The sequence below is a fragment of the Rhamphochromis sp. 'chilingali' genome, assembly GCF_963969265.1.
Source record: "Rhamphochromis sp. 'chilingali' genome assembly, chromosome: 5".
Taxonomy (NCBI): Eukaryota; Metazoa; Chordata; class Actinopteri; order Cichliformes; family Cichlidae; genus Rhamphochromis; species Rhamphochromis sp. 'chilingali'.
The window spans coordinates 39,095,922-39,110,530 of NC_137932.1; the positions used below are offsets into that span (position 1 = coordinate 39,095,922).

At 40.0% G+C, this 14,609-nt stretch overlaps 1 protein-coding gene across 1 annotated transcript in view; it reads right to left on the reverse strand.

The window, feature by feature from the left end:
* The window catches only part of nr5a2 (nuclear receptor subfamily 5, group A, member 2), a 68,476-nt gene that overhangs the window by 46,010 nt on the left and 7,857 nt on the right, over window positions 1-14,609 (reverse strand). Inside the window, exon 4 of the mRNA XM_080883129.1 lies at window positions 4,794-5,503. Within this exon, the coding sequence (XP_080739255.1) occupies window positions 4,794-5,503 (710 nt within the window). The remainder of the gene's footprint in view (window positions 1-4,793; window positions 5,504-14,609) is intronic.

Here is a 14,609-nt window from a genome sequence, read left to right on the forward strand (position 1 = left end):
CTTTCAGCAGATAATTGAAGTAACATGCAGTTCTTGCTCACCTTATATGAGACATTTGAGATTTGAAAAAAAAAATAGTGCAAATGTCTTTGAAGCTGGGATCTAAAATGTATCTAATGGCTAATAATGTGGAAAAAGAAATGCACCCCCGCCAGTGAGGCAAAATTTCATAGCAATAGTACAGTAATAATTTGGAAATGGTAGTTCACATTGCACATTACATCATGGATTATCATATTGTTGCCCCATTTATATTCACTTTAGTCTAGTGTTACTCACAGTTACTACTATGTTATTACAGAGTTGTACCACATTTTCTTTACTGTGCTATTGCTAAAGAGTAGTAGCTTTACGGCACTACTTTACCTATGAGCCTTTGTCTGACAGGGTGCTTCCTTTTAGTACATTAACTTCTGTATGCCGTGTGTTGACAAGGCACGCAAAAGCGCTTGTTGTCCCACCACCGAACACACATGTTTTTATTAAAGGGTGTAGAGAGGAAAGAGGGTGGGGTAGCTGTGGTGAAAAGGGAGTACAGTTAGGAAGGTAAGATATAAACATATGAATCATCAATAGTCCCTATCGCCCTGCTAAATTCTCCTTCCCATTGTGTTTGTGGTGGGAGTCAGGCTAGCCATCTTTAAGCTGGAACAATGGAGGAGAGGGTAGCACCAGACCACCGTGGTATGAGTCACCCTCACACACACACACACACGAACACACACACACACACATACACACACAAAGTCCAACTACTCATGCAAACACTTGTATTCCAATTTTCAGTAAAAACAGGAACAGAGTGTTGGTTTGTTTGTTTTTTTAATGGCTGTCTTCACCAGTTTTACAAAAACACATGACATCGTCTTTTTAGTCAAAGTGTTTAAATGTTGTCAAGGAGCAACTTAAACTATTTGATCCTTTTAAAAGTCTGATATTTTACCTCACGTGTGTACTTTAAAAGCATTTGTAAGACAAACCTTTACTTCTGTTACAAATTCATCTCTTTCAAGGGTGGTTTGATTTATGACAATTTCTTGTTTTTTTTTTTTTTCTGCAGCTTGTTTGGTGAATCACTTCGCTTTACTTGCACTTTCATTTTTGTGTTCTTGCTCTGTCTTGTTTTCAGTAGCCCTTTTTTCATTATTATTATAGTGGACATTGATTTATATTCCTGTGTAAAGCAAACTTTAGTTGACAAATTTCTAAATATCATGGGAGGTTACTGTTTTACATGAAATGCTTTCATGAAGTTGTTTGTTGGGAGGTTTTGTGTTGTATTTCCATCATTCTCCTTCATCTAGATTTGCTTCAGTGAGAGAATTCCTAGAAAGCCCTTCTGAAAAGTGTGCTTGCTAATACTTTAACTATGGGGGTTCATTGATTTGTTCTTTATAGGGGTTACCATCACGTGTAGTACAGCTGTGAAATCCAGTACCACCAAAAAGCAATCTTTTTGCAAAAAGCCTGTAGCTCCCTTTATGAGCATAATAAAGATTTTTTTCTTTTCTTTACCATGCACAAATGTATCGGAGCAGGCAGTGGGGTTCATGGCAGGACAGGGGATGAGAAGGTTGGGGAGGGATATCACAGCATCCGCCCAGTGCCAGCAAATGTCTCTGAACGACAAACGCATTGTCAAACACCCATCCTCCCAGAGCGAACAAACTCTGGGATACACTACATTTAAGTGTGGAACACAGTGGATTAAGCATGGTTTGTGTATACTTTTGTATACACAAATAAATCCCTTTTTTTTTTTACCTTATTTACCCTTTGGAAAATAAGACAAATGTATAGTCAGTGGCTTTCTGCAAAAAGAGCAAAAACTAATCTTTCAATGAAAAATCATTAAAACCATTAACTGCATCTTTTGTTGGCAAACGCAGGGTCAAGTTCTGATATAAATAACAGAACACGAATCACGAATCCACCTGTTTTCAACTCACGTAAAATTCTATAAAACTCCGAACCCTGCCAAAGCATTCCCTCATCATGCCACTTTTTTTAAAACTGATTTTAAAACCAGTGCACCAGACCTGCCTCGATCTAATTGTCAATGTGTTAAACCAATCAGAACTGAAGTAGTGAAGTAGGTTGGCGGAGAGAGCCCACCCCAACTTCTCAGATCCAAGGTGTAAGAAATGTTCCTCACGTCATGCCTCATTCCCAGAAGTAAAGAGAGGGAGGGCGAGAGGTAGTGCGCCGCACTGGAAAAGAATAGGGAGTGCTCTTTAGAAGGTCCCCTTAATGACTAAATATTTATGAGTCTCGTGACCGAGGCCAACTTATGGAAACTAAATCTTTAAACACTTTTTTGGCAGATGCCTCCCACACACCCTTCCAGCTTGGCTCTATGACCAGAGAAATTCTTTTGTTCTTACAGAGCTAATAATAGTGAAAGGGGCTGTGCTTTATGGGTGAGTGGTGTCCGTGTCTTAATGTGGATATCTTTGTGTGTGTGTGTGTGTGAAAGCGTATTTATAACTTCCTACAGTGCCACACTACTGCAGTGACAAACTTTTAATTCCACTCAGCTTCCTCTCTTTCTGGTCTCAGGCTCAACCTCATGTCTTAAAGTCAGATTTAACAGTTAGAGGAGCTGATGAAGGATTTATACATGTCTTATCAAATCAGCAATCAGTATGAAACACTACAACGTGCACCATTAGCTGTACCAACACAGACACACATATAGTCAAAAGGAAACAAAGATTTGTTTACAAGGAGATAAAGGTGGAGAACAAAGGTCGTGGGTGGGTTTTTCTGCTTAATTTGCACAGTAAAAATATGTAAAGGATGGCACCATGCATTGACACACAATTATTAAGCTCATATGGCTGAAAAACACAAAGCAAATACTTTGTAGATTTTAAAATGCGTTCAATAGCAGCATCAGACAATCCAGAGTGAGCTGATCAGTTTGGCTAGCCCGTGCTTTGCATATTCTCCCCAGCATTAATCTTTCTTCACCAGTCCTCCCTGTAGCTGTTAATTAGAAACAAGCGAGGAGACGAGGACTGTGGGAAAATCTGTCAGTGCCGCAGCTAGCACATTATTTGTCAGGCCCTCTTGTGCTTCAGATGACCCTTCAAAAATAGGGGAAGTGGGGTAAGTTCAATTATCTCTCTTACTTGAGTGAAACGTGGTCCCACCTCCCCAAAAAACACTGGGTCTTGTGCAACACAAGCAGGAGATTATTTTTTGTAACCGTTTGGGGTAGAGCAAGAGGTTTCTCCTGCATAGAGCCCGGGTCATTTTCTACCTTTGTAACAGGCACTCGGCTCAATTACTATCAAGCTTCTGTAATATGGGTAGTCATTAGGCAAACATAATGACAGCCCATTCAGCAGCAAATCAGGGAGTGACAAACACAAGTGGGTGAGATAATTGAATTAGGATGAGAGTGAGAAAAATAGAGATGCTTCACAATGGAGCAAAAATGATCATTCAAAGTTAATTGGCAAGCCACACACAATTATTAGCTGTGGCCACACCCTACAAAGGTCCTTTGTGTGTCTGTGTGTGTGTGCTATGCATTTGAGGTAAATGCAAATACAGATCTCAAAAATGTCAATAGTGGGGACACGGCGTGTGCTAAATGTCAACATGTGTTTTTCAAGGACTCTTATCTGTGCTGTAATTGGCTCTGTTTTTAATATTGCATTTTTTCATTTGTTATTTTCCCCTTTGAAAACAAAATAATATTAAATATTTGGAGGGGATTTTGCAACAGGCCCTGGCCCATGAATATGCAGCTGAGCCTTCGGCGATGCGGTGTGAAACAAACAGAAAAAGAATCAGACAAGGGGAAGAAAAACAGGTGAGGCACAGACTAATCAAATGCCTTTCATGTCGCTCTGAACATTAACCTTCATTCAGAGCAAATAAAGTGCAAGTGTGCAAACACACACCAGAAAATCTCCCTTGCGCTCTGTGATGAATAGGAGAAAGAATGATCACGTGTTACAGTGAAGCATTTGTGGATGGTATCCAGTGGTCAGTTGTAATTGTGATCTGGACAAAGGATACAATGTTGCCATTTTACTAGGCTTGTCAGATTACATAAACCTTAAAAAGCTGGGTTAGGAGGAGCAGAGTCTTAGGTTTAACTGTTATTTAATTAGAACTCAGTTTAAAAAAATTTTAAAACGCAAAAGACTTTTTTATTTTTGCTTTTATAGTCATAGTATCGCATGTCATCACACAGCGCATGTCTGTGTAGATCTGAGAAGTATTTAAAAGGGATGGTATTCTGTTCACATAAAACCCTCAGACTAGGGCCTTGTTAATATGAAATGTGCCTGAAGCTCACAGTCAAAGTTTTCAAAACCCATAGCAAAAATGTGTCATGCACGGGGTAAATACAACTGGCTGCTGAATTTTGATCAGGCAATGGGACACGCAGCAGTGGCAGCAATGGACAGACCTGCCACTGCCCCCCACAGCCTTGTGCACTCAGTGTTAGCGTGCTCCGTGGCATTAAAAGGGAGATTAAAGGTCTGCTGAAGATAAAGGATTAAGCACATGTTTGTGAACTGGGTAAAGTATTGTCAATTATGAATGGCAACATGGTGAAAGATTTAGCAGTGGAAAGAAATGCAGGATAATTTATTAAAGGCATGAAGACTTACTGCAGATGGAATTAAAGCTTAAACAGTATGCTGTCATAACTGATCAAAATGATGGGCCAAACTATGAAAACCAGTGTTGGCTAATAATTCAATTTATGTAGAGTAAACAGCTTCTCACATTCAAATGTAAACATATTTTAAAGACTTGTGCGCACATACCTTGAGTTCTCGGAAGAAAATGCTGCTGCGTGCCCACTCCACGATGGAGAAGAGTGTTTGGTCGGCCATCTTGCACATCAGGCCAAAGGTATTGAGCTTCTCGTGTTTGCCCCGGCTCGCCTGCTCCTGCTGTAGATAGGCTAGGATCTTGGCCTGAACCTGCGGCTCATCTGGCTCACATTTAAGCAACTCTACAATCAGGTGTGGGAAGCTGGGTGGTGAGCCCGACTGGTAGGCGTCAACGTAGGCATAGCCCATGATGGATTCTGGTGAGCTGGTGTATGGGTCTGGGTACTCAGACTTGATGGTGCGAGTGCCCTGGAAGTGTCCGTAGGCTGCCTGGTAGCCCTGCAGGCTGCCGGCATGTGGTGGCATTGCCATGCTTACTGGCGAAGTGACAAATGGGCTGCGGTCGTAGTCTGTTGGGGGAAGGGCTGTGCCGTGGTGGTGGTGGTGGTGGTGGTGGTGACTGGTGTGGTGGCCAGCGTGGTGGCTCAGTGGAAGGCCCTTGGAGGCTGCAGAGTGGATGTTCTGGATGGCTGAAGAGATAGTGAGGTCAGTGGGTACGGCCTGCATCACCTGGCTCATGGCCTCAATCTTTAGGCCGTTGGCTCGAATCAGCGCCTTCTTTTGCTGCTTGAGGGCTCGGTCACGTTTGTACATTGGGCCGAACTTGTTGCGACCGCCCCGCATGCGATCCGCTCGCACAGCTGACGGGCAGAGAGATGAAAAAGAAGACAAAAAAGGAACATACAGTCAGCTGCATTTAAAGTTCACAGTTATAGTTCTTAAAGAGGTTTCATAGAATAAGCAGTTAGTATATGCAATCCTAAATATTTTTCACATGTTCATCCAAAAGTTATTTCATCCAGAATGATGAATCCATTCAACAAAGAGATTCATAATCCAAAGAGACAATAGTCTGCTAAAGATTACATGCCTGATGACCTCACATGTGCTTGTAAGTAGAAAAAGCCTTTAGAGTACCGTTCCAGACTGTAAAAGTAATTATGATGTTTGGATATGAACTTTTCATATGTAACTTGTATGTAGGGCAAAAGTTTTCCTGTGGTGATTGCACTTGACATTTACCCATTGACTCTTAAACCCCACAGAGCTCACAGATAGCAATGTTACTCATTGACTAGAAACTCTATGAAACACTCTGCAGAATTATCGCTGTGCAGCTGGCTGTCTCGGTCTGCCATACAGAAACTATTCACCTCAACAGCTAGATGTGGGTATAATCTCACAGGATACGCCAGCTCTCTTTCCAAAATACATGTTTTAAAAATGTATCTGAATATGAAGTTCCAAAAACCATTAAAATACCACGGTCAATTACCAGAATCTTTTTTCTTTTTAACAAAACTCCCACAAAAAAACAAAAGCTTAAAAGCCTGACAATAAGTACATTGTGTCTCTTTATTCTGGTGAAACAAACATACCCATGATGCCCCCTGTCTCCCCCCTCGGTGCAGCATCCTGTGGCGAGGATCACAATGAGTCTGTGCTGTGGGTATTTATAATGAACGAACTGGGCACACAGTGGACTGCTACGAGGGCCATGTGTGATCTGTCGAACTGCTGCCATGGGGAAGCCGCTCTGCTGTCTCTCAGTTGGGGGGCGCTGGTGTTAATTATTCATACTTAATTACCTCTTACTCTGACGAGGCTCTCGTAGCCCAGTGTGCAACCAGCTAACGGACTTCTGGGACACTATGCAGCAGAAAAACACTCACTAACACCAATATTTCAGAATATCAACTTGGGTTTTATTGTAGACTTAAAGGTCTTCTTTCTTTTAAAGAATTTCACATATACAAAAAGAATATGCTAATGAATGCACATATATTTGACCTGCTCATACACACTGAGTAATCAGCTATCTTAGCCAGTCAGCCTCGATCCACTCTGACTCTCGATGTCTTGACGGATGAATGAAAGAACAGAAGAAGAAAATTGAAGAGGGGGTGTTGAGAGGGTGTGGTGGGGGATTGAAGTTCGGGGTTAAGATGGGCAGATACCCGCACAAAGGCATACATGAATAGACACACACTCACACGGACACCGAGCTGCCTTGGGAGTGATTTTAATGACCTCCGTCACGAAAAGTGCCTGTCACTGATCTGAGCGAGAGGAGCCGAAAGGCCAGACGCACACACTCACACAACCACATGCCGCTTGTGTGCATCACCGTTTCGTACACTCACACGCAGAAAACACGTGCAAACACAGAGTCCTGAACATAGAAAACATCAGACACAGAATCGCATAAAGAGACGGGGGGCACGCTAGACAGTCAACTTGGCGACTGTCATCTCGGCGACTTGATTTTACATGCAAACGTTCACACAATCATGTCTTAACACGCTTGAGGTCAACCCCATGCAGTGCCCACTCAGCCAGGCTCAGGGATTATCATGACCCTTCAAAAATTGATTATACATCAAAAGAAAAAAAAAGAAGAACAACTCAGGAGCCATGTCAAATGTATCCATTATACATTATTTTGGAGCAACTTTAACTATTAATGATTCTCCACAACAGCGTAATTAATGAGCTGAGAAACTAATAGTTGGCCCTACTGGGAAAACAAAATTAAGCCCCGACTGCCTTTCTTGCCTGCCCACACCCAGGGACCCACATCACATCATGAATATCAGGTTTGGGGGGTGTTGGTCTTGCCACCACACACACATACACACACACTTACACACAGACTCTTTGTGTCTAATTAAACAAGGTGATTTGCATTCATGTAACACAGATTAATATACAAGGGGGAGGGAAAGGAGGGAGGAGGATGGTACATGCCTGTGTATTGGGGTAGAGGATGAATGGGTGTGAGTGAGGTGGAGAAATGTTAAAGGGTTGGATGCTGCACAGACTCAGCCTATGATGAAAAACAAATCTTATGATGCTGTAAGTTTAAAGGATGAAAAGCATGGGAAAAAAGTCACTCCGTTAAAAACTGAAATTTCCAACAGTAACTGAATTTCCTTTTAACAAAAACTTTGCAGACTGTTGCAGACTGAAACTTAAACTTATTGGCAGCGTTGTCAGGTAAGGGATGTTTGTGTTGTTTCTGATTTTAGAGGCATAGACTTGTGTAACTGAATATTACATAAGACAATGACAACCGCCTACAAAAAAGCAAGCAAGAACAAAAATACAATAACAAAAATAACAAGGTGCATGTACTGCACACGTAGCTTGATTGACAGAGGTTGACAGGAGTTGTATGGAAATGTGACAAATATTTGGGTGATATAAAGGCGGAGGCAAAAATAAAGAGAAGTGCACAAACCTGAGATTGTAAATGAAAAAGATGTGAGTAATGCAAGAGGACAATGCATATATGGAGACAAAACATTAAAAGTTCAATTTAGGTTGATTTATATTGCACCAATGCACTAATGATATTCAAGAATCACTTCAAGGGGCTTCAAGGACTCTGCAGTATTCTGTAAAAAAATCCCCTAAAAATCAAGGGAACCTCTGTAAATAAGCACTTGGAAACAGTGGGAAGGAAAATCTCCCATTTAGCAGGAAGAAACCTGTAGCAGCAACCTGAGCCTAGAGCAGCATAACTAATCACGCTGCCTCCCATTCTACTTTTAGAAATTCTAGGAACCACAAGTAACCCTGAAGTCTGAAATGCTCAATTAGAATAATATGGTACTATCAGGTTTTTAAGATTTGACGGGGCGAGACCATTTACTACTTTGAGTCTGAGGAGAAGGATTTTAATTTCAAATTTAACGAGCCAATGAAGAGAAGCAAGAGAAATATAGTCTCTTCTTCTTGTTCCTGTTCATACTATCACTGCAGCATTTTTGATTAAAAGTTTTTAAAGAGTTTTTACAACAATCTGATAATAAGGAGATAGTCCAACACCCTGAATGACATGTCTTAGTCAAAAATGATTCCATGATTTCTCACAGTGTTACTGGTGGTGAAAGTGGCCATCCAGAGTAAGTATCCGGTCAGATGCCATACTTGTAAGGATTTTTGGGACATTATTTGGGACATATATAATAACCTCAATTTTGTCTGAATTTAGGAGGAGAAAATTAAAGAGGATCCAGGTTTTATATCTTTAAAACATTCCTGTAATGTAACTTTTTGATTTTGTCATATGACTTCACAGCTGGGTATTATCTGCATAGCAATGAAAATGTTTACAGTGTTTTCTAATAATATTGCCCAACTGAAACATGTATAATGTCAAAAGTATTAGTATTAGTATTAGTCTATTAGACAGATTCAAACCATTGCACCCCAATTTATTTAATACCCACAGTGCAATCTTTGTCATTTCTGGAGTAAAATATTGTAATCAGTGGTTTGAATGCTGCACAGGACAACCACAGAGATGAGTCCACACAACTCTTAGTAGTGCTGTTACTGTGCTGTGATGAACTCTAAATCATTATTGAAACTCTTTAAATAGACCTTCCCCTGAAAATGATCAGTTAGCTATTTTATAACTGCTCCAACAGTAGTTATAAGAGGAAGGTAAGAAAATTGGTTTACAATAAGCTGAGTTAGCTGGATCAAGTATAGGATTTTTTTTATTTATACCTGTGATGAAATTCAAAGTCATTACTAGTACAAGTTAAAGGAATACTAGGTTCAACAGAGTCTGACTCTATGACAGCCTGGCTACAATGATGAAAACAAACCTGGGTTTTCCACTATCCGTGATGAACAGTAACATGTCATAGCTTTATGGAGGGCTTTTTTTTTTATAGAGTAACAAACTAGTTTTCTATGCCAAACGAAGGTCTTCTGAATCACTGAAATGCCATTTTCTCCCCAGCGTACGGGTTATCTGCTTTAGTATGTGCATTTGTGAGTTATAACCGGGCATCAAGAGTATGGATTTGTTGCCTCCTTTTTCAGAAGAGCCAGTATCCAGTCATGTACAATGCAACATTATTAACTAAATAATTATCCCATAAATTTTAATCATGGTTGTTAAGTTTAAGTAGCGGCTTTGCATTGTGTTGTGACATGTCACTGAAGAAGATAAAGCTTCATTAAATCTATTTTATCCATTTAAATCTATTAGACTTTACTTTAAGTCTAATCTTTGAGTTGATGTTGAGTGAACTCATTTACATTTTGAAAAAAGCCAGTTGAGTCTAATAATAGATTAGCTGCAGTGTGAGCGCTGATATTTTCAACATATAAACGAATGTTAAAATCAGCCACTATAATTATTTTACCAGAACTGAGCATCAAATCAGATTAAAAGTGAGAAATTGGAAACAATTCTAAAAGGGAGGTTTTTCAATCAATTATAACTCTGCCTAGGTCTTTGCTTTATTATTAAAATACAGTGAAAGATTGCTGCCACTCCTCCTCTTCAGCCTGTGCTACCTGCATTCTGACAGCTCATAACTTGGGGAAGCTGATTCATTTAAACAAATGTATTCATCCTTACAAGATTTAGAAGAGAGTGACCCATTGTTTAATATTCCATATTTAGTTGTTTTGCTATTTTGTACAGTTAGAATACTTCTAAGTTTCATTTTGATTTTTAATAATTAAAATATTTTTGCTGGTATTTCATTTTTTTAAGGAAGGAAAATTCCTTTTTTGTCTTCATGTACTAAGACTCAACTTTATTTTATCACTGTGTCTGAGCGAGGGGATATCCTGAGTTAGCTATGAGGCTTTGGGGCCAAAGCTAGGCTAAAAGGCTAATGCGACCTTACATTCTGAGTTCACCTTTTTTTAAATATTTGAGAGCACAACAAATGCATAAACCCAGGCACACATCATCCATAAATTCCAAAACTGACCAAACCATCATCTCCCAAGTGTCCAATGCCCCCTGTACCTCTCAAACATGTACAAACACAAGCACATGCACACTCTGAATTTTTATAGCAAGTACAATATCTCAGCAGACACCTACACATAGCCACTAAAACTCTCGAAGACATCACACATACAGCCCTCGCTGCTTATATCCTCTGATTTATGGTTGTTTAATATACAGGAATATTAAGCGTGCGTAGGTGAGGATCCCTGTCGGCTGCCGGCATATTAATGGGTCCCGCGGAGACTTGCTGACACCCTGTTTGTCATGTCGGGGCCCCGGCCCCTGCTCTGGATGCGCCCTATCCCATGCACACACATGAATACCTATGATACCTATGCATAAGTAATGGGACAGCTCCCCGGCTTCCACTGCGGATACTAGGAGGCTGATGGAAGACAAATCAGAGCGAGGAAGATGGAGACAGGGAGGAAATAAAAAATTGGAACAAGAGGGATACAAGGAAGAATATACAAACACTCAGCCGGTGCTGCTAATTTCAGCAGAGGGGCTCTTAATAAATTTACATGTTACAGAGGACTGCAATGTAAAAAATAATTGCAGTTCAAAAACCTAATTTATATTTACTAGTTCAAAAATATTCTGTCCGCTTTAATATGTGCAGGAAACTGTCAGTAACTTGTATTACATCATTAAGCTTTGCGTTCTTTGTGTCTGTTGAAATACATCAAGACGACAACAAAACATTATGCATCTTCTCTTTCCTTACACGGCACACAGTGGAACCAATGCTGATTTAAACTCTTAGTATCGCAAATACAACTGTTATGCCCTGTCTTTGATGTATTCTTGAAGGAAATATTAAGCAGTTCAGTGAAGCATATGATGCAAGGCAACTACTGTATTACTGAGCAAAAAAGAAAATTGCGCCAGTGGGAGCTGTTTGGAAAGGGCACGCTTCATCAGCTTTAGTGAATGACGTTCTAATGGATCAAATCTTTTTTCTTTTGATATCTTATTGAGTTACTACAGCTAGACATGCTATACAGCATGTGCCCGACCCATCGTCACCATGTTTGCTTGTGTGTTTTTCTTTCATTTTTTTGTTCTTTAATAGGAAAAATCCTCCAAAAATGAAAGAAAATGATGCATTGACTGAATGACCACAAAATAGACAATATTTACTGTACTTTTAATAAATGAGAAGAAGAGAAACACAGCTTAAATATTGGGGTTAAGATCACTCCCATCCAAATTAGTCTGATGGTTAATTGTTGGGATTAAATTTGGGGTTAATTTAATAATTTAAATGCAATCTCTGCAAGCGTTATTCTAACTGTAAGTTAGGCAGTGTTTGTTTCAGCAAACATCTTGAATTTGAACAAACTGGGTCAGAGGTAAATCACTTATCCTGCAGCAAAAGCATGCGGAGGAGAATGTGATGTGTTGCAGCAATGTTTAAATTATTTCCGTCTGACGTCATTGAAATGTAAAGTTTTTTTGTTGTTGTGTCAGAACAGTCAGGACTGAGCTCTTAGTCCGGGGATAAAGTGAAACACAAGCGGTTGCATATTGTTAACTATAAAGGGCATTGCAGTAACATAGAGCAGAGTTACATTCAAATTTCTAAAAACTATTCTAACTGTGTAAACAGATTAGGGTTCTCACACACAGACACACAAACCTCTTTAGTGCCACCTCCATTACACTAGTCTCAAACGCTGCACGGCCTAAAGTAAGGGCCCAAAAATGCAATTTAAGTCAACTTTCAAGATTTCCTCACATTTGGTTTCCACTTGATGCCCTGAAATCACATGTTGCTGCAAGCTGCTGTGTAATGGAATGAAAAGATTGTAATAACAAAGCACATGACCCCAAACCTCCTTTTGCTATTGTACACATTCTTTCAGATGAAATGACAGCTTCTCCCTCTTGCCTGTGGCCTTCTGAACACCTTTCTTGGGCTTCTCATGAATATATGCATGTGTTTACCGGTGAGAGCTCTATGTGTGTGCAAAGTTTGTGTGTGTGTGGTGAGGGGTGTCAGCCGTTCTGCATGGGAGGTCTTTACCAGCTGTGGCAGGAGTCACCCATTGCAGCTTCTGGCCCCTGACAAAGTGCTGCAGGGCCCGTCTTGCCCCCGAGCTGAAAGTTACCGCCAGCAAAACAAATCAAATGCTACCCCCTCCCCACCCTTGTCAGCTGGAAAATGACAGGCCGGGACATTCTGCCCAGCGGCCATTCACTATTAACGGCAATTAATTAAACCACACATGGCAGGTAAAGGGAGAAGCCTCCGGAAAGATTTTAGTTAGGCTGTCTTTGCTATACTTTCATCCTCTAAGGGTCTTATTTCTTTAACATATTAACTTTGCTTAGTTGCATGTGATCATTTCAGGGATCTTGGGATTTTTAATTTAGTTTGAATTTCAAATGGGTGAAGAATTTTGTCTTAATATCAAACTGAAACGAGATGAATAGCAGAACGGCTGCTTTTATTAAAAATACTGAAGTAATTTTGTAGGACCAAATCAGCTGCAACCATTGGCTTTAATGTAGTTTTTCTTTCAAAGCTGTAATGGAAAGATGACCTTCAGGCCCCTTTATTCACTCCAAATGTAATGATTTCAGAAGAGAATGCATCATCAATGTATGTGAGGGAAAACTGGCAGTTTTAAATATTATTTTTGAAAAAGCTGAACCCTCCCCTTCTTTTTGCCTGCAGTCCTGTCAGTTCTGAATGGGCATGTTTGACCAGGGTTCTGAGCCGTGTTCAAATTAAACAAAGAGGCCTCAAAACGGCCAGCCAAAAGTATCATCATTACCATTCTCAGTCTGCTGCCAAGTCTAATATTTTATCTATTACTTTGTCTGGCAACTCTAAGTGCACAACGGCTACCAGATACCCCCAGCACCCCCTGACCCCGTGACAAACACTAATAAGCCATACTGGATTTCAAGGCACTGGTTTGAAATGAAAGGCTTCACTTTACAAGGTTCTCTGTATAGAGTGGCTATTACTGAGATGTTCACCGTTAAATGTTTAAATAAATATATTCCTCTCCTTTCGTACGAGCAATCATTTTGTCAGAGCACATATTAACCATCTTCTAAATAGTGGATATCTCAATGGGAGGAAATTATTCACATGCATATTGATCATGGACGAATACTTTCCACCAAAAGCTAATGTGCAGCTCAGCTGTGAATTAATGGAAAAAAGACTGGCCGTGTCATTTCACCAGAACTTGGGTAGAGGTTTTTTAAAACACCTCTGTGCAAGTCCAGAAGCACTCAACCTCCAATTTTAACTGCTCGATGTTATAATTTTTTCCTCCACAACTTTCAGAAACAGTAATTGCAAACAGGCATCATATCTTGAAAAATATATGGTGCAGCACACACAATGTAAAAAAAAGAAAGAAAGAAAACCCCCCAGCCTGTATCTGCTTTTCCACTTCTGCAGATGTGTACTGTAACATCGAGATCATATTTTAGTGAGTAGTGTCTACTATAAAACCCCAGAATAGACTAAATATGTGGTAAACTATTCATGAAGTTGTAAAAAAACAGTACTGTATAAGTGCTATAAAAAACATCGATATTCTGAGTAAAATGTAATTTTGAAGGACTTCTGGTCAAAGCAAACCTGGAGGCTGTGTAGTGCATTCAAGTGGCTTAGATGCTGACTTGTTATAGGCAGCAGTGGAATGTAATTGCGAGTACTTAACTACAGGAATTTTGAGGTATCTTAGCTGAGTATCTCCTGTTTTACTCCTCATACAGTCCAGAAAACATAAGACAGATTATTTCTTTTTTCTCCACCACATTCATTCTATAGTTACTGGTTACTTTAAGGAGTGAGACTTTGCAAGCAACACATATGATTAATGCAGAAAAGACTATTAACCATTACACATAATGCACCGCTGCTGATGCACGCTGAACACATTGCTTCCCAACAGTTTCCCATGTTTAAGCCAAAATTAATTCAAATTACAGAAGCCAAACATCAGCAAAGC